This window comes from Aptenodytes forsteri, unplaced genomic scaffold (assembly GCF_000699145.1).
Source record: "Aptenodytes forsteri isolate BGI_AS27 unplaced genomic scaffold, ASM69914v1 Scaffold210, whole genome shotgun sequence".
NCBI lineage: Eukaryota > Metazoa > Chordata > Aves > Sphenisciformes > Spheniscidae > Aptenodytes > Aptenodytes forsteri.
In genome coordinates this window covers 1,054,427-1,078,260 of record NW_008795137.1, presented here as the reverse complement: position 1 = coordinate 1,078,260, position 23,834 = coordinate 1,054,427, and the positions used below count along the sequence as shown (strand labels likewise).

The 23,834-nt window shown below is 37.2% G+C and overlaps 1 protein-coding gene across 1 annotated transcript in view; it reads left to right on the top strand.

Moving 5' to 3' along the window:
• The window catches only part of PDE10A (phosphodiesterase 10A), a 192,820-nt gene that overhangs the window by 92,340 nt on the left and 76,646 nt on the right, over positions 1-23,834 (top strand). The window contains exon 3 of the mRNA XM_009278455.2: positions 21,430-21,458. Within this exon, the coding sequence (XP_009276730.1) occupies positions 21,430-21,458 (29 nt within the window). The remainder of the gene's footprint in view (positions 1-21,429; positions 21,459-23,834) is intronic.

The window sequence follows — 23,834 nt, the reverse complement described above, 5'->3', positions numbered from 1 at the left end:
TGAAACAACAGGACCTCCCTTTTCACACAACCCATGCCTAAATTGTAAACTTATTAGCATAAGTTATTTTACATATTAAAAATGTAAATGGCATCAAAAAGTGATTAGACACATTCCAAGGAAGGAATACTTCATCAAGAGCTGTTACATACTACGATCCTGATGCAACCTCCAGCTGAGAAAATTCATAAGCATCTGATTGCTCTGAGGACATACCGGAGTAAGTATACTCCGTGCATCTATAGTCTGTGCTCTCTCTCCTTTTCATATACTGTAGTTTCTTTGTACTTTTTCCATAATAAGCTGTTACTAGCCATTGTCATAGACAATGAACTCGAGTAGATGGACTTTTAGTTTAGCAGAGTAGGGCCATTCTTCTTTATCATTACTCTTCTGCTGCCTCGCTGGGATTTACATACCATCCATTGTTGGAATTGTGAGTCAAGTTGTCTTAATAACACATTTGAACATGCTGAAAAAGAAATTGTGTTTTTATATTATAACACATTATTTATGGATCTTTTTAGATAAGCTGCAAGAGGTCTTTTCAGTTGTAACACTAAGGCATCTTCCAAACCCTTTGGAGACAGCACCTTATCCAGACTTATGTTGCTTAGCTGCAGTACTGAGCTAAATTATTTTATTCTTTCTTCCAACCTGCATTATGCAGAGATACCCATACGTGGTGATTGTGAATCTCCTTTGGCTTGCAGAAAAAGAGAAGGTTTATCTTTATCCAGTTGAAATTGCTGAGTAACACTGAGCAAAAGAATAACTTTCTTACTTCCAAACCCTTTGGAGACAGCACCTTATCCAGACTTATGTTGCTTAGCTGCAGTACTGAGCTAAATTATTTTATTCTTTCTTCCAACCTGCATTATGCAGAGATACCCATACGTGGTGATTGTGAATCTCCTTTGGCTTGCAGAAAAAGAGAAGGTTTATCTTTATCCAGTTGAAATTGCTGAGTAACACTGAGCAACAGAATAACTTTCTTATTTTTTTTAATGCAAAGCTAGAATGTTTTGTGTGCTTGTTTGGTTGTTCAGCTAACAGAAGGGAGCTCTTTTACAGGGTGCTTGGTCCTCACCCCAAAGTGGTACAGTTTCATTTCATTTGTCATTAAGTAAGTATTGGGAGTGAAAGGGAAAGAGATGATTGTGTTGATGAGGAACAAGGGTTAGGAAATTAATAAGACACAGTTCAATGATATGTGTGGGAGGAGGAATGTGCGTGAGTTTTTGAGGGATTTATAGTAATTGGGTGTAACAGTGGCATTAGATTTTGGTGATTGGGATGGGGAAGTGACAACAGACTTGTTACAATTATACTAATTCACTTCAGGTGGGTTCATTGTGAACACTCAGAAGTATCTTCATGCAGTGCATCAGGTATTTGTATAGCATAAGGATGTTTATTCCTGGGGACTTGCTGGGCAGTGATTTTAGATTTACTGTAGAATACTTGTGGAGGTTTATAAAACCAACTTTTAAAGCTAGTAACTACACAGTGACTTATATTTTTGAATGAGAGTTGTCATGACCCACACAGTAAATGCCCCTTTAGGACGGGAAGAGGTTACTTCATTTGAAGTTTTAAATTACCGTAATGTGTTCTTTTTGCTAGGAACTAGGAAGCCCTGCATTGTGACGCCTGCTGGTTTACCATTATGTATATATTTCATGGTATAACATATAAATGTGCTTTAGAAATAATCTGAATTTTCTCTATTGCTTGTTACTTTTCTTAAGCAAAATTGTAGTTCTACAATGACAGTGTGTTTTTACAGGCATGCACTATTATCAGATTGCCTTTTCCAACTGTTCTTTGGCCAAAAACATTTTTATAGAACAGTAACTGTTATCCTTCCCTCTGCCAACATGCTTGTGTTCCTCAGAAAGCTTTGCTTATGAGTAGTCATCGGTGACAGTATATCTCTGATATATTTGAATGTTTGGGGTACCTATTATAGCAACCAACTGTATACACCAAGTACAGTGAAAATGGCAGCATATAATATAGGAAAAGGGTATTACAAGTCTTTTCTCAAGTTCTGTTTTTTTCCATCAAAAACTCTTGGTTGCACTGATTAATAACAATTATCAAATTATGAATCAACATGGTTTGAGCAGGTCTGAAAACACTTTAGACTCTTCAAAACGTTTGGCGTTTCCATTCACAATAGATGGCGCAGAGCAGTATTGGAGAGTCACAAAAACACAGGAAATCTCAGAAATACTGTTGTCTGACATGGTCCAGTCCAGCATCTTTTACTGACCATTTTCAGAGCTGAATACTGATGAATGGACCGCTGGCCCATGATGGCAGTTTCGTATTTCACAAATAAGTCTTTATGATTTGAGAATGGATAAACTCGAATTTTGTAATACATACTACAATTGTATATTTCCTCACAGACAGATTTATTTAGGCGTTGCCAAGATTGGCCCTTTGATATAGGGACATAAATAAGATGCTTTTAAACACACTTGGAAGAAACTCACTAAACCTATGCTTTTTTTCTGGATGATGTAGGTTATTTGAACGTTTTCTTTGCAGTGTGATAGTGGTGATGATGTTCCTGTTCACAGATGTGGATGACTTGTCATCATTCTGAACTTGTCATTTGTTAGTTTATGTAGCTGTCCATCAGCTAATTATCTGGAGGTGCTTCTGGAGCACTTCTAGGAATATAGAAGTGCTGATAGAATCTAGAAGTGCTTCTGGGGTCAGCTGAAACAAATTCATTGGGCAGGTTTCTGATTTTTAGCAGAGCCAATTTTTTTTTTAATAGGAACAATGAGAGAAGCAAAGCTATATACACAGAATCCTCAGGAATACATGTCAGGTTAGAAGTTCAACTTTTTTCTTTTCTTCTTTTTTTCTTCTCGTAAATCTGTAATTAAAGGGAAAGAAGATACTTGATTTAGCTTTTCTTCATTCTTAATAAAAGTGCATAAAATCTTGGATAAATGTATCTTAGTACTTGAGTTGTTATACTTGTTTTTCTGTACTTTTGTGATGCATCTTAAAATATACAGTGACGGCTTATTTCAAATACTACAATATTTTCTCTGGAAGTTTTCTCAACTCCAGAATTTCTTAGTTGAGGTTTTGAAGAGCTCTCTCTTCTACAGACTGTTTAAGAAATGATTGGCTTTTTCTGAGTGATCACCTCTGTGTAGACCTTCTCTTCAGGAATTGAAATCAACACCTGCTTAGGTCAGCATCAGCTTGTTTGTATTTGTACCTTATTTGCCTTTTGATAAATGGGCAGAATAAAGCCTGGTGTTCCTTAATTTCCTCTACCTCCCTAGGCCTGTGATTTTTTTTTTTTAATATGTATATTAATATATTTGTGTAGTTCTAAGATTATTGGGAGATATAAAATTTTTAGTAGGTTTTCATTTGAAGGTCTTCCATTTCTTTTTATATGTCACAGTGATGGAACGATTTCCCTTCGTTTCAAGGTTCTTCCTCTCTTGGTATGTCCAAATCCCTCAGACATGGTTGTCTGTCTTTCAGTGCTCTTTCTGAAGATGGATTTTCTTAAAGAGTGTAGAAATGGAGACACTTGTCTGGCACCTTATTTTGTACAGCAGTTAGATGAGGTTTGTCTCAGAGCCAGGCAGTCAGGGGCTTTCTGACTGATAGTGAGCTTCATTTAATAAAGCTTTGGTGAGTTTTGACTCTACTTTTACCTCTTAGAAAAAAATCTTTAATAAGGGCTCCTGTCATTACTATTTTCATATCCTTGAGGCTTCATCTGTACTTCTCAAAAGGTTAAGGAAAACCATTGCTGTGGTAAGTGACAAGGACACACATTTCCGTAAGGAGAATCAAGTAAAAGAAGGGCAGGCATTTCTTCATTCTTACCAGGGCCTCTTTTAGGATTTTTGCATCAGACATCACTTTGGTTTTTGAAAATGTTTTTAGACCATGTCCAGGATCCAAACCTGGAGGAGGAATCAGTGAAAACCAGGTTGGTAACTCTTGTGTTTCCTCGCGGAAACAGATTAGGAATCTAGAGAACAGTACTGAATTTCTGTTCTGACCTTCCAGTAATCCTGTTATCATCTCACTCTGACCTCTGCTTTGAAAATACCTCTGATTAGTTGCAAAAGAGGTCATATTTAATTAAATGTTTTTCATTTGACATCTTTAATCTTCACAAATTTTCCTTTTAGTGGTTGCACAAGCTATATGTTGAGTTCCAAATACTGGCATCCATATGGACAGGAAAAAAAATCACATAACTCCAGTTCATTTCATGAATTCTACTAGTAAAGTCTAGGTTTATGCAAAAGCAGAATGTATTTTTTTCAGAGAAAAGATATCTGGAATTCCTTATGGCCAATTGAAATGCTGCAGGAGAATGCATGCTGAACAACGATGCTTTTCTTTGAGTTGATGATACAAAGGTCTTGTTTTGCTCCTAAAACACATCTAAAGATGAAGTTTCTGTGAGTTTGGCCAAAAATATACTGTATGTGAAGAATAGTTGTGTTAAAGAATTTGTCAGTACCTAATCATTTACTCCTGCCTTTCATACTGAACTTGTATCTGAAGAACCCTCCTAGCTTGTTTATAAATCCTCACCTTATTGAATCATACAGTCATAGAATGATAGAATCGTTTAAGTTGGAAACTACCTTTAAGATCATCAAGTCAAACTGTTACCCTAACACTGCCAAGTCCACCACTAAACCATGTCTGTAAGCACTACATCTACGTGTCTTTAAAATACCTCCAGGGATGGTGACTCAACCACTTCCCTGGGCAGCCTGTTCCAAGGCTTGACACCCTTTCGGAAGAAATTTTTCCTAATATCCAATCTAAACCTCCCCTGGTGCAACTTGAGGCCATTTCCTCTTGTCCTATCGCTTGTTACTTGGGAGAAGAGACCGACACCCACCTCGCTACAACCTCCTTTCAGGTAGTTGTAGAGAGCGATGAGGTCTCAGACTTGTGCTCTAAACCCTTCACCAGCTTCGTTGCCCTTCTTTGGACACCTTGTCCTTGTATAAATTCAGAATCTTATAAATTTTCTGCTACTTGTAGCATTTACTAGAAAAATTACGGCTCTGAAGATTAGTGTTTCAAAGACATTGTGGCATAATACATTACAAACTGAGCTGCTCTGTCAGTAGAGAAGCTTAGAAAACAGCTTACCTGCTTATCCCACTCATGCTTTTTGTAAACATCCTTGGCCATGTTCCCAGTAAAGATAGGAATATGAAGCAGTTTTATCTAGTGGTTTCTTTAAGGATTCCCTTATGTATTGAAACTGGAGCCCTTTGGGGTAGCATAGGACAGATAAGAAATGGACAAAAACAGGGGGAGTACATACACTGGGACTAGAAAAAGGAGGAGTGGCTTGTGTAATGTATTGCTGATAGCAGGCTGAGAGACTTTCCCTTTCAGCTAATTAATACCTCATACATTCCAACAAATATGGAATATTTATTGTTAATTTTAATTTCCAGCTATTAGTAGATTGATCAGGTAGGGTGCTACAGAACCTGGGTTTCTTTGGTCTTAAGGAAAACATAATCTCCAGAATATAACAAGTTGTAATTCAAGTAATAAGTACTATTTATATTAATATTAGCTGTTATCTTAAACAGACAAGCTAGAGTTTCTAAAAGAATGCCTGCAATTATATACTTGTTTTAAGGTTATGGGAAATCCTTTTATACGTCAAATTAAAGGACACTATCGCTAAATGATATATGGAATGAGAAATGAGTCTAGTGACTGATAATATTTTAAAACAGAACTTGAAGCATTTAATCAGGATTTCTTGCTTGCTTTGATAATTACAAAATGATGTTTAGTAGAAGAACACAGGATTCCATCATTAAAATAATTCTTTTTGAGTATTTGTTGTGCTGTGTTTTCTTTGGATCAAATTATGTACAATATGGTTATGACCAGCATTGACCAGGTGATAGATTAAATTGAAAGATTATTCTTCCCAATCTTTAGACTCTAAACAACCTCCCAATATGTTGCCAACATGAATGTGTCTTTGGGGACAGAACCCAGTCTGCATCACATGGCTGACTGCCAAGTCTTTCCACTGGAAAGCTGGCTATTATTTTCTATTGCACAGTAGGGTGCATCCACCCCTTTACAGCATTCAGCCATAGCTTTTTATTTTATGGTAATCTTTTATATTAGATATTCACAGGAATAAATTTTCTCTAGCCATGTAGGTCATATTTCTCCCAAGCCAAAGCTGAAACATAATAGACTCATTTCATTCCTAAAGCGTCTTTGTAAAAATTGTAGTCTCTAGCTAGGATTTTTCTTGGAAATGGACACATTTTTATGCTGTCACTGACATTGTAGACATACCTTATCCAATTTCATTGCCATACTACGGTAGGCAAGCAACAAAAGTAAATTAGGGAGTAGTTTTGCATGCCTTCACTATACCTGGAATTGTAATGGAAAAAGAAAGCAGTAAAGGTAATAATACAGCGTAAATCAGTAATTGGAATCACAGGCATCTTTTAGAAGGAAGTTAGGAAATCTGCCATTGTGCTCTCAAAGCGAGTTTCTCTCCATGCTTGTTTTCTTCTTGAGATTTGACTAAATAATTCAAAACCAGGAAGCTAACAATAATTCTAAATCTTAACCCCCGCCCTTGTTTGACTTTTCCTAAAATCGTCTCATCTGAAGAGTCAATCCGAAATCATTTAAATGTAGGATGGACCAACAGAAGCTGCTCAGTGGTACGACTTAGCTGTGTTTGTCTTGAATGTTAAAACAGTGTTTCAAGATTTGAACTGAATAGTGTGAATTCTTACATAAGCCTTTCTCTGCATGCTGTACAGATATCTAAAACATATTAAAACTTATTCTTTCCAGTAATGTGCTAGAGGAAACTAATAAATAGAAATGAATGTTGATGTAGATCATCAAACTCTTTAAATGGAAGAACCCATTAAATCTAGACATCTCTGCAACTGCTACATTTCACTAAAGAGGATGTGTCTGTCTGTGTCTCCTGCCTTGAAGGTAGCCATAATTGCATCTTTTTTTAATTAAATATGAAACTATAACATATGAAGGAACTTGTTATGCTCAAAAAAAAAAAAATTAACATCTTAGCAAAGACAACTTTCAATGCCTCCTTAAGAGTCTTCAGAATCTCAGGCTCTTTTAGTAGGCACCGACTAGTCTTGAACAGCCCAGTCATTATGAAACTGAGATGCCAAGGAGTCCTGTCTGCTCAAGCAGTATTCACGCAAGCCAGAACCTCTTGGTTCCCAGGAAATAACTCTGTGGTCGATCTAAGCCTGCACTGCCTGCCCTCAGCTTCTGTCCCTGGGTGCATATATCCAGCCTTTCCCTTGCATTGGTCGCTATGCTTATGTGATTAGAGATTATATCTACAGTTCACTGAGTTGCTGCAGCTGAAAATTGCCCCAAGGCAGTGGGGAGAGTGCAGAGGTGGCAGCTGAGGCTTAAATTGGTTTCTGCTGGTGTGGACCTGCACCTTGCAATTCCTCTCTAGATATGTTTGGCTCTTCAGGAAAAAACAGTTTCAAATATTCTAATCTGAGATTGCATCAACTGTAGTTGATTAAGTGATAGGTGCACATTGGCAAAACGTTGGATAAGGTTTGGGTAATAGATCCATCAAAAGAAAAAAGAAGTACCATGCCATTCTTTAAAATCTGGAAAAAATACACATTTTGAAATAATATACATCCCTCTCTGAATCATTTTCCACGTAGGTATCAAAGCGAGGACTTTCCAAGAATGGTGTGTTAGACTGGATAAAATATGCTCAGAGGGGACAGGGTGCTTAAAGGGGTTAAACCTTAACATAGATTGTACTAATAAAAATTGCAGAGAGAAATGGTGTACATCTGAATAAATCAGTACTTATGGGAACTGATATATATTAGTTTGGAGTGAAAGCTGAATTTTCAGTGTGTTAGCTATGTCTTTTTATAGTGAATCCATTTTGTCACATTTTGAAGGTGACAGGAATTTGCATCTTTTTCAAGTAAATTAGAATACTAACAAGACATCACTTTACTGAGTCAAGACATTGCTGTGGCTGGAAGAAAGACAATAGAAAGTAAGACAAGCAATTACAAATCATACGATTCCGAAGTGAATTCTGTGTAGGGTAATAATTCAAGATGGTGAAGAGAACAGCAGATAAAGCATCTCAGGTATCAAATAAGCCAGTGTGGCACAGCATTTAAAAGCACTGACACGTGTGCTAGACGCATTTGGCTGACCCTTTGTTTGTTTTCTGGGAACATCACCTCAGAGAATAAGACTGAAATTTCTGTGGGGATTATTTCTAGAGTAATTTCATTGTTACTTACTGTATATCATAGTATGAATTTTGCATATATGTTTAAAGAAAAGTAAATGTAGTGAAACCAACAGTTTTTTTCCCTCTCATCTGTCTTATAGACTGTCTAACTTGAAACCCTTTGTATAGAATTCAGGCTCAGAAGGCATGGTGTAACTTGGAAGTGACCCTGGAAAATAAATTACTGTTTTATAGAGTTTTTCATGTATTTATTGTGTGCTTGTGTTTCATTTTGCAGTGTTGTTTCTATATACTAACTCATAAATGTGGGTTTATAACCGTTATTTGTACTTTTATGCTATTTTGAATCCTGCAGCTTTATTTGCAATATTACTGTCTTTTTTTGTATAGTTAGTGTTGTCTAATGAACTTATAAATACTTCATTCTACTAGAATTTTAATAATGCCATCTGTTCACTTGATGGAAAATGGCAAAGCACATTGAAGCAACTGCCTTTTTTTTTCTTGACAGCTGTATTTTTAAAGTTTAAGTTTCCAGTTTTTTCTTTAATAGCGGCAGTGAACAATATTGGAAACAAAAGGATACATTTTTGCACAAATCTTACTTTGTGAATTACATGTATGATTTTCTTTAGATGCAGTTTGGTTTTTTGATCAGTAAAAAACAGTATTATTTTTTCTTTTTAGTAGAACTTGTTTTCTACCATGGCAGAAAGTAAAGTAATCCTAGAAAGGTCAGAAAAGTACATCGCAGTTAGTAGCATCTGACGTCTTTGTCCAAGCTTCTTACTCATCCTGGCATCTCTGTCCCTCTCTCCCTGCATCTCCTCCTTTTGAAACTCTGTTTTGAAGCTCTTTTCTTTGGCTCTTCTTTCCACTTTCAGTCTTGCTTTATTTAATTATCTTAATGTTTGTCTTTTGAACCACCAGCTTATTTATGTAGTTATGAGGCTGTTCTCTGTGGTGTACTGTTTTGTAACTTAATCTCACTCCTGCAATTAGGCGTCAGAACAAGTGGCCTGATGTTTAGAAATGGTCAAGTCCCTAGTAGCTCCTGAATGAATTAGGGCTGCTGGCCGTTTATTGCTTGTGAAAATCAGATGTCCTTATATGTATGCCTACATGGATGTGAGACCCAAACGGATTAAGTAACGTGGCTCTGGTGTTCCTTAGCTAGGTAGATGCAGAATATAAAGAAAGTGTCTAAGGAGCAGTTGCATCACAGGGTTGTTTTTCCAAATTCCTCTTCCAGGTAGTTGTGTGGCGCTTTACTTATGTAAGAAACTCATGTTGGTGTTGACAGAACTATATGGCAGGCCTGATGAAGGAAGTTGGGAAGAATGATGCTGTAACTGACAAAACATGAGATTCCTCAATCATGACTGTTTCAAAACTGTTTTGAAAGCATGGGGAGAAGGGACTTAGATTATTAATTACCCTTTTCATACTTGCAGGAATAGATTTCTTGCTTGGTTGCCTGCTCTCAGTGTGTGATCATTAGTAGTTCTCTTAGATTGACAATTTGGGAGATAGACACAGCTCCTTATCCCAGCAGGTGGCAACTTCAGCCATGCTGAAGAGGTACGGTTGGCTCTGGTTCCCTTTATTCCACCGACAGAAGTGGTACTTCCACTCTCTCTTACTGCTGCGTTAGATATAGTTTATTAGCTTCCCAGCTGATTTCTTTATATATTTCCTGAGTTCTTATTAGTATTTCAATTAATTTACCATCTGCATTGGATTTTGTTAGTTAAATAAAAAAGCACATGAAAGTAATTTTGTCTTGCATGAACACATCCAGTTCTTCGTTCACTCTAAGTGTGTACATCTGTATCTGCAGTTTTCTTTTGGATGTTTCTACAATTTTTTTTTTCCTTGTACCTTGATATCTATCTGTCAGGTGGGCTGTGAGCAGAGAATTCCTTCTGAAACTGCCAGTGTAATCTGTTCTCTGTATGGGTGTGTGTCTGAGCCACGTTTGCCTTGCAACCTCTAAAAATAGGATGCTTTCTGTCACCAAGTCTTTCTCATGTTCCTAACTGCAGAGGTGCTGTGATTTACCTCCCTTGCTTATGGTTGAATGTTTTGGTCAGCTAGATCCTTGCGATGGGGCAACCACCTGTGCCTGATAGTACAGCCAGTCTTCTGAAGCCTGCGTCAAAGTTTCTGTACTTGAAGTTGGTATGCAGTAGATCTGTTGGCGTAGTAGAGTGTGAGGATGTGCTGGTAGGTATATTCAGAAATGAGAAAATCATCAGTCCACTGAGGACTGGGTTCTGCCTGTCAATTTTTGTGGAATCTCTTAGAGAACCACTGTGGTTAAAAGGACTGAGTAATCTGGATGCTGCTGTGCCAAGGTATTTAATGACCGTAACTCCTGATGTATGTGGACTCTTAGGTGCCATGACTTTGCCATGTGTTCTGGTGCTGAAGTGTCTGATGTTGGCTGTCACAGTGTGTCCTCGAGGTTTACACAAGACCAATCAGAGGTATATAAACAGAGTTTCATTTGGAACATTCTTGTTTTCAGCCAGGAACAACTGGTATGTGTCACATTTTTTTTTATATTGCTTTTTAGTAAGCTCACTGTCCAATATTATAACCTTCATCAATTATTTCACGCATTAAATCATAGATTCATTACGTAGTGCAGAGCCTTAAGATGATGCTATAGGGTCACAAGTGGCTGAGTCCGCACAACTTAGTGAATTATCATTCTCACCTGAGCTGTGGTAAATCATCATGCCTACTCATAGTTGGGGTATTTAACTTCCTTTCATTTCAAGGAATTGGGTGCCTGACTTGTTTAGAGATTTTTGGAACTCCTAGTGCATGTATCACTGCCTGAAAACTTTTCTAAGTCTGGCCTAGTATCTTTAATACTGTACCTGCTACTAGGGAGAGTTAAAATTTTGCATTTGTTGAAATGCCAGTATAAGAATACCGAACTCTGCAACATGTCTTGGATTTTTTTTTTTGTTTTACAGCAGCCAAAAAGATAGATTTTGGGTTGGTTTTTTTTAATTTTTTCTTGTATAATTCCTGTGGATTATAATTATCTGTCATTATAAATCTTTTTATAGTAAAACTGTCTAGTTTAGAAATTCAGATGGTACTGTCATTATCTTTCATAGAGAGCTATCTCTAATTTTGTAGTTACATATTCTGTTCCTTTACACTCACTGAAGTTATAATTATTTTTTTTCTAACAGTCTCCTCCTTGCAAGCAAAATGTTTCACTCGTGGTGGTGGTACTGATAAGTAGTAAATAGTTCAATCTTCTCTTGGTTTCAATCTGTTTATTGTGTTAGTGTAACATGTCATTTTTCAAAGACTCCAAAGTCCTGAATTATCTGCACATCATTATTCTGTAATGCTCAACACACAGTCACTGAGAGCTTGATTATGATTACAAACAAATCAGCTGAAATATCCTGAAAGTAAAAAGGCTTAATTTGTAAATTTTATTCTGTCACTTTTTCTTCTTCAGTATTATCCAGATTAATTTGAACATTTTTTCAGTTTCTCAGTTTTCAATCTCCAGGGTAAAATAAATAAAATACGTCTCTAATACAAATGCACGTATGTTGTAGTTACAGTAGGGTTTCTTCAGAGGGATTGAAATGATTCCCCTGACGTAAATATGTTTCACACCAGATCACTACACCCTCCCATGTGGTAACCTATCATCTCAAGCTCTAATGATCCCTTACCCTTGTTGACGTTAGCAGACTTTTCCTCTGGGGCATTTTCTTTTGTTTCTTTTGTCAGCTGGTCTAAAGAGAAGAAAACTGCTCAGTCTTGATTTTTCTGCAGATGTTGAGGATTTTACTGCAAAGTTCAGTAACACGACATTTGTTTTCAATGTAGTCAGAGACACAGAAACAAGAAAATCAGGCAGGCTGCAAAGCTTCTTGTTCTACTTTAGATTCTCTATAGCAGATAAACACTGGAATCTGAAAATTTTAAACAACTTCATAAGAGTGTGATAGCTTACAATTTTATTACATGGACGTGTTTTTCCCTAAAAAAATCCTATATGTTTCTAAACAGAAAGAAGTGAGAATACAGTAAACAAAAAGGTAGGGATGAGAACAAAATAGAAAGAATTAAAGGGAAAAAGTGTAGTAAAAACCTTGGTATCTGACACTCTTTTTCCCCAAGGTAAGTGTAAGATTACATTTTTCCCAACAAGTGTAAGATTATTATATTCTCTTGCTGTCATTGAGCCATATGCAGTATTTCCTGCTCCGGAAGCTGAGAACGTGCTGAAATTTCTTGGCCTGTTTGGGCAAACAAAACTTTGAAGCCTCACTCCATGCCAGGGATGCATGGCACTGAGCTGTGTGCACTGTGATTCCACCCTTGCCTGGTAGGGCTGAGCGTGGAGGATGGGCTGCATACAGATGTTGGGGAAGGAGGGGGAAGTGCCTTTTCTTAAAATCCTCCAGACAGCTTATCAGTCAGGAAGAGGCATTCATGGACTAGGAATGAACAAGCCAAACCCAAGAGAGGCCCAGCAGGGTCCAAAGAGTATGCATAATAATATATGTTTTTAAAATACCCAAATGTCTGGCAATGGACAAGATCCAAATATGGCTTTCTCAGGTTGTTGGAGCTTTGTAGGACCTGCTTCGAGTAGCGTTCCCTTTTAATGATCTCCTTCAGCCCTGGATCACTATAGGTACCAGGAGTGCCGCAACATTTAATACATAAAAGCATTTCTGGTTTCCAATGCATGCTGTAGCAGTTCTGTTGATTTCAGAGGAATTGCTTAAGGTATTATGACTGAGTAGTATTTGAGCCAACAACGATGTAATTTTTCCTTCTCATTGAAAACACCTGCTGAACACAATAAAACTTCAACCTTTGTGCAGTATATTTGAAACACATTCAAAAGTGAAGGAACAGCTCTATTCAGTAGTGAGAGAACAGCTTCGTAGTGTAGTGTTAATGCTGTTTCGGAAATACATCAATTGCAGTGAACTTTAAGGATACCTTATACTCGGCAACCAGCAGGATTCTGGGACCAAAAAATAGGATAAAGTCAAGTTTGATTTAACAAGTGTGATACTGAAATTATATTACTACTGGATGAGAAACTTCCTTCACCAAACATGTTTGCAAGACCTGTAATCAATTTTAAAGAAAGCTGCCTACAACAGCTAGTGCAGTGAATGCCAAACAGAATTGAGTGTCAGGCAAGAAAAGTGGTAGATATATAGGCAAAAAGATGTAGCTGTAAACTGGTAAGTATGAAAAAAAATTGTAAGTTGTTATACATGCTCTTCAGCCCATTGTCTAGTGGCTGTATTCCAGTAATAATGATGATTGCACCTCGTTGACTGATAAGATAGATGAGCTAACCAATTTAACACTCTCTTCATTCAACAGTTGTGTTGAATAGGATATGAAGTCATAGGCTAATTACCATAAAACACAATTTTAGACTTTCTTGGTGAAGTACGTTCACTGCTGGAAACTATTAAGTTTCTTCCTGGTGGTCAGAGACCAGGTTCCAACATGATTTTTGCTGAGGTGTATTCAACTTGAGAGACTTCTACAGAATTTTATGAAACTTTTAGCTCATGTGGAGAACATATCATTCCACAAGTTCAGAGGCACATCCATCATCATCATCACCCTATTTAAACAGAAGTGAGAAGGTAAGTCTATGTTAATTATAAAGCAATTTTCTTGATCATAATTTTGTGGAAGTACCCTGCTTAGATTAGCCTAAATTGTCACATCAAGTATACAGTTGAGAACTATTTGCCCATGGATATGGAAAGTGAGGAGCTACTATCAGTATGCTTTGTACTGCTAAGCAATTTCAGAAACAAGAGCAAAATCTGGATCTTCCATATGCCTTTCTGTTCTCGCAAGGGCTGGTGATACTTTCAGAGGGTCCCTTTTGGAAATTTTCTGGCCAGAATAGGTTGCCCTGCAAAATTGCTCCAAATGTTTCATCAGTTTTGAGGGCTAAGACCATAGAAAACAATGAGCTTCCAAACATTTAGGTGTCTCTCTTGAAGTCAAATGCACTGTCTCCTGGCTCCTATTTTGTGTAGTGCCCTGTTTACTTATATGCTAAGGAGTGTATACAAATTTTAGGACACCTGGCAGACAATATGTTTCTCTGCTTACCATCTGCAATGAAGTCTTGGTTCAGGACTTACTTATTTTCTGATCCATGTTACTTTGTTGTTTAAGCAGAGGAAGAACTGAGCATCCTTTTTCAGGAACTTTTAAAAATGTGGATCTTACTGTTGATGTAAAAAAGCTAGAATTCATGTTTTGTCCTGCTTCAAGGAAAGCAACCTAGTGTGCCACCAGGGATCAATACTAATGAATATTCCCTTTCAGTGTCTAAGTCTATGTCTAAACAAACTCTCTAAGTTAGTTTTCTACGAAGTAACGCTAAAGTGCTTCTGAATTGTGAAATAATTCCAGACAGTTGAAAGTCAGGAGAGCTGTTCAGGTGCTCTCAGTGAGATTGTGCATTAAGAAGTAAGAACATTTTTGAATGATGGCTTTAGAATTTCTGTTATATATGTGATAGTTGCTGCTTTAGGAAACTCATCCTCAGCTAAGGTGTCTTTGAAAGATCTTACAAATTCAGTGGAGGCATAAGCTGCCAGATGCAAGGTGTCTAAAATAAGGATGCAGAGCGTCTCAAACAGATTGCAATTAAAATAGACTGACCAACTCATCTGATTGATGCCATTCTATCACAGAAATAAATTAAACCTGGTAAACTTTATTTCATGGTGGTGAGATCAGTCTTTAACCAATCTACACTTATTGATGTGGAATTTCTATTGATGTGTGGGTATATGACACTTCTCAAGGGAAAAAAAGCAGCAAAGATATTTATGCTGGTCTAATTGCATTCCAAACAACTTGTGTCTCAGTAGCTGAAGGAAAAGGAGCCTAAAGCAAATTTTGAAAAGAAAAATTATTAGGTCAATCTGACATCTGCTGTGTGGGAAAGCATTCCTTGGGAAAATGTGACTGTACAGCTATCTGGGATCTCATAAACAGAATTAATCCTAAACATTTGTTTGCTGTCATCAACAACAATGGTGGACCAGCAGTAGTATTTAACTACACAGAACAAAGAACAGCAGAAGACCAGGGAGAAAGTGCAATATTGTTTTTCCGAAAGAGTTCCTCTGATAAAACTAACTAGGCATTAGAATTATTGCTTCCTTGATAAATGCATCAGAATATCATATCTGAGATGTTGAAAGCTTGCTTTGCGTTAAAGTTGTCTTTGTGACTACTCTGGCTTAGCATCTTGCAGTTGTAGGCAGATCATTCACCTTTGTTTTTAAAAAACAAAAAAAAGCATGCGTAGAAATACAAGTATGAAATGAGATTTTTTTTTTTTAATGTGCAAAATAAAATCTGAATTTTTCCTATTAAATGAACTATTACACAATTTAACACGCCTTCACACACCCCCGAAAAGAGAGAACCCCGAACCAAACTAAACCTGGCCTCACGTATATTGTGCCAAATACCAAACCTGCCCTCATTTATACTGTGCCAAATGCCAAACCTTTTGTGGAGTTTTTTTTCTGTCTATTCCCTTTCTTGTTTTCTGCTTCTTCCTATCTTACTTGTCTTGGTTTAGTATGGAAGCTTTCCCAGATGGATATTGTCTTTAATTACGATACCAATTATTATGCATATCTGTAGTGTGCTGTGCAGTTGTTAATTAGAATTGTACAGGTAGTGAAGCTGAGGTATTGAAGTCTGTTAAATTGTCATTTTGTTCTTAAAACCCAAATCTTATCATGGAACTCTTCTCATTCTTCCATGCCTCCTCCTGATGTCACTAACCTCTGAAGAGAGCTTTTTAAATAGTAATGTTTGCAAAGCTGTCAAGATAAAACCAAGTGTAACTTTATTCTTGTGGTCTAGGATGGTTACCTGGTTTTGAAAGTTTAGAAAGTGAACCATTTTCTGCACATTTAGTGGGCCGAACCAGCTCACTGTGGGGTAGAACAACATCATTGCTGGTGCAAGGGTTTTGGTCTGCAAACTTGGTGTACAGAGGTGGGGAAGCCCTTGAAATTTAGTTCTGTTCCTCACAGTTTCCTGTTTTTCTAATTGTGGTATCAGTGCGTGTTTATGCTGAAATTAACAAGACATTAACATAACGGAGTTTCCAGCATCAGCTAAACCAGGGCGTTCTGCGAGGTTACTGATGCGCGCTAGTGCTTCTGGAGGACAAAATTACCTCTTGCTCAGGTCGTGTGCTCTTCTGAGCTGCTCCCATCGCACTGCTGCTAACTACCTACCTCACTGTGCATCAAGGCCACGTGGAGAATCATGGTGTTAAAAATACAGCTTGCAGCAGCCTCGATTGAGCAGTACAGCCAAGTTAATGTATGCGTGTATAGTGATTTCTTTTCAAGAGTTCAGCACTTTATTTTTGAAACTGTTAAGAACAATGTTGGCATATTCAGAGTGCCAGAAATAAAATCATACACATTTCTTGTACTACTCTGTGTTAATAATTATGTCAGGTTTCACAAAAAATTAATGCGATCCTCCTAAATTCTGTGAATGGCAATACTACCAGCAAATGGGATTGAGAGGGTGACACTTATTCATATGGTTGATTGTACTTGATGTCTAAAGAAAAAGTGAACTCCAACTGAAAAGTTTTTAATGGCTGGAGCATCTGTATGATCTCTTTCACAAACACTTGCTTTCTCCCAGAGTGTTTATTTCCCTCTGTGCAGACACTAATAAGACGCTTTCCCCTATCTGGCTGTTTTCCCACGCAACATGCCATAATAAGTAGGGGCCTTTAAATTCAAGCACAGAATTTTTCTGTGAGATTTAACTATATAGCAAGGTGCTATTTATTGATGTACTTAATGTCTCTGAATTTATTGTAATGGTTAATCTGTTTCTTTAAAAGCTTCATATTTTACAGGGATGGAACTTGATTTACAAACAAGAGATTGGTGTGCTTGTGCCTTTTAAACAAACAGAATTCACGGCTTTTAAATAAACAGGAGTATGCAAATTGAGGGTATTTTTCATCAGCCCCCTGTTACTTTCATATCTTAACTAATCCTTTTGGCTATTAAAATAATTTGTGGGAAAAGCTGCTGTTCCACTGATTTTTTTTCCCTGTATTTAGCTCACAGAAACTAAGTCGTAAGGGGTGTACTCTATGCTATGGATAAAACCACAGCAAAGTGGTGCCAGCACTGAGGTGTACGTGTGCTGTGCGTACTTGGTGTGTACCTAGGCCTTAAAGACTGCATCTCCAGAAAAGCAATTTGATTCACTCCAGGTTCACGGGGTCACATTTCTTCCCTTGGGGGGGGCTCTTGGGGGGGGGGGGAAGGCGTCTTGTTAGGCCTTTGGTTTCTTTTAATATGGAAAGTTATTTTCTAGCTCATTGTGTAGTCATTTAACTTGCATCTGGATGTATTAACAGAGTATTTGATGCTATTTTTTTCCCTTCTTGCCCCCATCTTTTGCTTTCCTCCTTCCCCTAAAAATATCTTCCATTTTTCCCACCAGTTCATAATCCCTGAATTGCAAACCTTATCTGTGGAGTTTTAATACCAAACTTCCCAAACACTTTGTTTATCTTTCTTCTGAAAAAATGGCATATTGATTATATCTTTGAAAAGTATTTTCTCTCTTATTTGTTCCATAACACTTACCTTTATTGAATACCATAGGTGTTATTTTTTACTTCCTGATCAGTTAGCGTATTTCTTTTAATTTCCTCACAGAAAGAAATCAAAAGTTTTTTGATGTAATGACCATCTGCCCATTTTCATGTCTTGTACCCAGCAAAATGGACACAGACCTAGATGGGGGCTTCATATGTTACCTTTATACAACTTCTTAATAAAAGAATGAATCCTTTATTATAAATAAAGGAATTAACAATGAATTGCAAGGCAGGAGTGATACCTGTGTATCTCATGTTATACAAATTAAGGCACAGTATTATATATGTGTGGGAAGTTTCATGTTGGGTTGATGGCATTTGTAACATCTTGGTCAGATTATGAAATTGCATTGTCAAGGATCTCAAAGAATAGGAAGTCATTAATTGCTCTTTCTGATATTGGAGCAGTGAAATTTTTTTATGGTGGCTCAAATAGAAGTTTTGTAGACTCTTATACTGTGTAGTAACCTTTAGAGTATTATATATGTGTGGGAAGTTTCATGTTGGGTTGATGGCATTTGTAACATCTTGGTCAGATTATGAAATTGCATTGTCAAGGATCTCAAAGAATAGGAAGTCATTAATTGCTCTTTCTGATATTGGAGCAGTGAAATTTTTTTATGGTGGCTCAAATAGAAGTTTTGTAGACTCTTATACTGTGTAGTAACCTTTAGATTTGGTGCATTTGATCTATCCTCTGTCTGTCATTGGAAACTGCAGTGGCAGTTATGTCTCGCAATGGTGTGAAAGCCGTAGGATTGTGATGGTAATCATTTATACTAGATATATTACAATAAATTCATTTTGTTCCAGTAGAGGGAGATCACTAGTATGAGTTACCCATGCTTTTCGGCATATGCATACATGATTTGGGTAAGAGGATGCAGGGTTGAAGTTAATTTGAAAAATGTATGAAGTTATTCAGTGTGCTAAAAGTACTGAGTAACTGAGAGAGTAAACAGCTGACAAAGTTAATACTGATAAACACTGACTGCTTTAAATGGGGGAAGATGTTTCTAATTTTACATATACAGTAGTGGGCTCTTAATTAGTTGTTAGCGCTCTGGAGAGAGAGAGTGGTATTACAAAATATAAATGTTTGAAAATGTTAGCCCAATGTTTAGTAACCATCAAGAAACAGGTAAAATGTAAGGAATTATTCCTTTGAAATAGAGAGCAGACCCCTAAATCATCCCTGTGTCATTCTGTAAGTCCCCGTTGTGTTTTCCTGAGCTGCAGTATTGCCTGTAGTTCTGGACTTCCCATCCCGGAAGGATGCAGTGGGATAGAGGAGATAGGAGCGGTGAAAGCGACCAGCAGTGCCGAGTGGCTTGCTTGGCACCAGCAGCAAACCAGACCGGACCTCTCAAGCCAGGAAGGGTTTTGATGGGGTGTGAAGCAGTGAAGGGCTTGTTTGAGAGATTTGTAGCATCACAGGCTCCATAGATAAGGTGAATAGAGGGCATCAGATGAAATTCATAATGTGCAGATTCAAAATAAAACAGAGATATTTTTTCTCATAATATGCATTTAAACCGTGGAACTCAGAGAATGTTGTGAATGCTGAAGGATGGTGGCTCAGGTTTAAGAAACAAACAAACAAAAAAATCTAACACCCCTCCTACCCCCAAAAGTGTGAGGAAGAAAATCCCATCCTAGTCTTTTAAACAGAAAAAATATCACCACTGATTCAAGAAATGTTTGATCTATTGGTTACTGAAAACTGAGAGTATACTCCAGGGAAAGCGTCATTATGTCATTGCTCGGTTTTCTGTCGTTCACATCTTCTGTTGCTCCCTGTCAGAAATCAGGTAGTAAGGGAGATGGATTTTGAGTCTAGCTTTGGCTGTTCTTGTAACTGGTATGTAGATTCGTCTGGTCAAGGAAGATAACATCACTGAACATTGCAGAGTATGTGTTATACATTGCATTGCAAACAATGGAACTACCTTAAATAGCTCAATTACGTTTATGTCCGTGTTCTGCATGTGTAAATTACTGGTATATCATTTGATTGGGGGTAAGAGAAGACTAATATTCACTCATAGTTGTGAAATTATTATTTTACTTGATATCACTCAATTTTGAGGAGAAATCTGTATGATTGTAGAGAGTTCTTTCATTGGAAATTGGGTCTTGAATCTGTTTTCTAGAAATTTTTTTTTCCTGGCTTTATTGTTTAACAGTTCATCTTAAATGGCAAGATATGGAGAGCCTTTGCTGGTGATAACATTGAAATACTTGTAAATGTGCCCTTCTCAAGGGGCACCTTGAGATCCCTCCTTCGCCTGGGGATGATTTTGGAGAAAAAGTAGTGTATCTGCTATTAAGCAGCCTAGGTGATACTATGTTTGTATCTGTCAGAGCTATCTGAAAATCCACTCAATAGAGATGTATCAAAATATGTGTAAATTAAGGGCCACAAATATATGATCTTTCTCTGTGAGATTAAATCTATTTGGTGTCTTAAAATTAATTTCCAAAGCATAGTAATTTGATTCCTAGTATCAAATAAAAGTTTACAAATAGTTCCCTTCGTTTTTTCAGAAACAGCTAACCAACTGGAGGTTTGTAAGGGTGTGTTTAAGCTGCTTTTGGTGTGGTTGAACTGGAAGTTGGAAACTCTTCCTGTGGCAGATGCATTCTTGCTGTATAACTGCTTTCCCTTTATTTTCAGAAATGCTACTCAATGTTTTAGCTAGCATTCTGGTATTGTACCATTGTACCGGTGTTTATTTTTACATATTTAAATTACAAAAAATGCATAAGAGTCTGCTTGCATTTGAAAGGACAAAACTTAATAGTGTGTGTGTCTGTGTATATATATAAAAATATAAACCCTTGTGATCTGTGCTTTTAACGTGTTATGTCAGATCACATCACTGATGTTCTTCTATTCTTATGGTCGCAAGGCTTTTTTTCCACATCCGAAGAAGTCAACAGGGATAGCATCTTTGATGTTCGGAACAGAAAGTCTAAGTCTACTCACTAACTTGCTTGTATATGTAGGACGTTGGTGGCATATATTTGGTAGCAAAGGGCCTTTACTTCTCAGACTGTGCAATACTAACAATTGCCTTACTGAATTGGAACATAAATGTAGGAGAATGATACAGGACTTATTGGTTTAGCTGGCCTGTGAATTGACTTATGAAATGTAGGAAATTTTGTGTTCTTATTAAGTCAGAACAGAATTCTTGAATGCTTTGTTCTAATTTTAATTCCTTTTTAGATTTAGAAATTTAAAAGATTGTAAATGCATACCAGTCTCAGGATATTTCAATTACTTTATTGAACCATGTTAGAAAAGTTTTGTACAAAGGTGCAAAAATTGTTTGAAGTGCAGTATCTTGTTCTTCATTCAGTCTAGAAACTTCCTGAGTGCCTAATTGTTTGTTTTGTTTCCTCTTAGATGAATCGACTCCCAAAGAAGTCAGCAGGGTAAGTGCTACTCTCTATCCCCTCTAAAAAGAAGATTAGTTTTTGAGCCCTACTGTTCACTTGAGATGATTTTTGTGCAGTCTCTGATCAAGAGTTGACTCTATTCCCTGGACATAGTGGATCTCCAGAGAAAAAAAAATCGGTGTACTGACTGACTAGAGAACAGTTAATAAGGAAAATAAATATTAAGAACACTTGATTGGCTGTAAATAAATTAAAGGATATTTTGCATTAACAAATTCAGAGTTCTCACAGTGCTATTTTTGTGATTGAGTTTTAAAAAGGTACTTCATGGAAACCAGGAAAATCATGGGACTTTGAGATTAGGCATAACAGCAGACTATTTAATCAGTGTTACTGCCTCGAGAGATGGCAAGCATAAGAGGAAACAAGGCAAGGAATATGCCCTACCTAGTAACTCCTTTTGAGATGTGCTGTTCTACAGATGAGCTAAATTCTTCAATTTGAAATATTTTGCAGTGTACTGTATGAAATGTAATGTAAAATCTTAAAAAACATATTCAGTAATAAATTCCCAGCTCTAGCCTTGCATCTGATTGACCCTGTGTCCTGCAGAATATCAGTCCATGGTGGAGGACTTGTTAGGGGGATCTGTTAGATACTAGTGCCTTTGCTGGGTATGACAAAAGATCAGTACAGGACAACCTGTTGCCCTCAGATGTGTCCAGTCAGCCCGAAGCCCCTAAATGTTATTTCATATAAGATGAGGGACCCACTTACAGCTTTCTGAGGTGCAACCATAATCCTGTTTTGCTCCTCTTCTTGAATGTCTTGCATAAACTATTTCACGTTCCCAGGAGAAACACAATAGTGTCAGACACATATTAAGAACAAGGCTGATTGAAAGACTGCAAAAGCCGGCTGGGTGGTCTTGCTCTCAGTAGAAGTCCTTTGGAAAATACTAGGGTATGGAAGGAGGGGAAACAGGCTGGTAGTGGAAACCTCAGTTTGGTAACCCCGAGAGCAGAGGGCTGGCATAAGGGGGAACTGAAGTTCAGCTCTTACGAGACTATGAAAAAGAGATTAAATGATGTCTAAAATGAGTTTATTCAAGCAAAAGTTCTCCATATGTGTGATGTGCTATAGATGTATAAGGGTCTTGAGAATTTAGGTGAAAATTAATACGTTTTAGTAATTTATTAATTTATAAGAGGTTTTTTGGTCACCCCTTAGTATTCAGCAGTTATGGCAGTTGAGTAAATACCTATCGGTGCAACCAAAGATTATTGTTATTAGTATATCTGTATATATTGTTTTGATTTCAAAGTAATTAAAGGTCTGCCTAAAAATCTCAGAAGCCGTAATTATTTCTGTGGAAGAAAGTTCATTTTAATTGTTGTTAATGTGGTAAATAGATTCACATTTTACCTTAAACTCTGTAAAATGGAGTTACAAAACATATCTAGGTTACCACATTTGAGCTATTTAAGGCAGAAAAAGCAAGCTCTGGAACCCTGAAACTCCCCGAGTCTGCCCTACCAGTCACCCCCTCCGTCTCTCAGACATGCTGGTCCCAGCCATCTCAGCCCCCGAAGTCATGTGTAGTGACTCAGAGTTTTCCTGAAGATGGATGGGCTGTCACTTCATGTCCTGGAGTCAGTGAGGTGCAGATGATACTTCAGATGTTCTTAAGTAAATGTTTTCTCCCTTGGGTTTTTTTTTTAGCTATCAATCATTGTGCACTTGATGTGTATACCGTGTTACACTACTATTTTTTTTTTAAAGTACACTACTTGAGGGCACTCAGTAATGCACCGTACTACAAATGAACATGTTTGTTAGTTTCTACTGTTTTTGAATAATGCCGTATATAATAATGTAGACCATTGTGATACATCCTCTTCCGTCAGCAGCAGCTCAAACAGATGCCAGTTTAATTAAAATCTAAACATAAATTAGAATTTAAATTAGGAAAGTTCTGTACGTGAGTAATGTTTTTCAGACAAAAAGACATGTTCATGCTGACTGAAGAATTATGAGTTTTAAAGTCATTAAGTGTTACATTTTTAATTCCTGAAAATGTCTGCAAGAAGCAGCTTATATCATAGGGAAGCAAAAATAAAGGTTAGTGAAAGGAAATTTATTGCAGAATTAAATCACCAACTGGTTTAAAATATTATATTAGTTAGGAACCAAGATAGAAATATGCTGAAAAAAATGCGGTTTTTACCGCATCTTTCAATTTTGGGCAGAGTGAAAACATTAAAATATTCACAGTCTCAGGCTGTGACATCAGTTGCTTCAATAGTCTCCTTTTCTGCTGTGCTTACACAGGACAACAGAATTAAATTGGGGGAGGATATTTTTTGTTAAATTTCTTTAAGCCCTTTCTCCCCCCCCCCCCCAAAACCACCC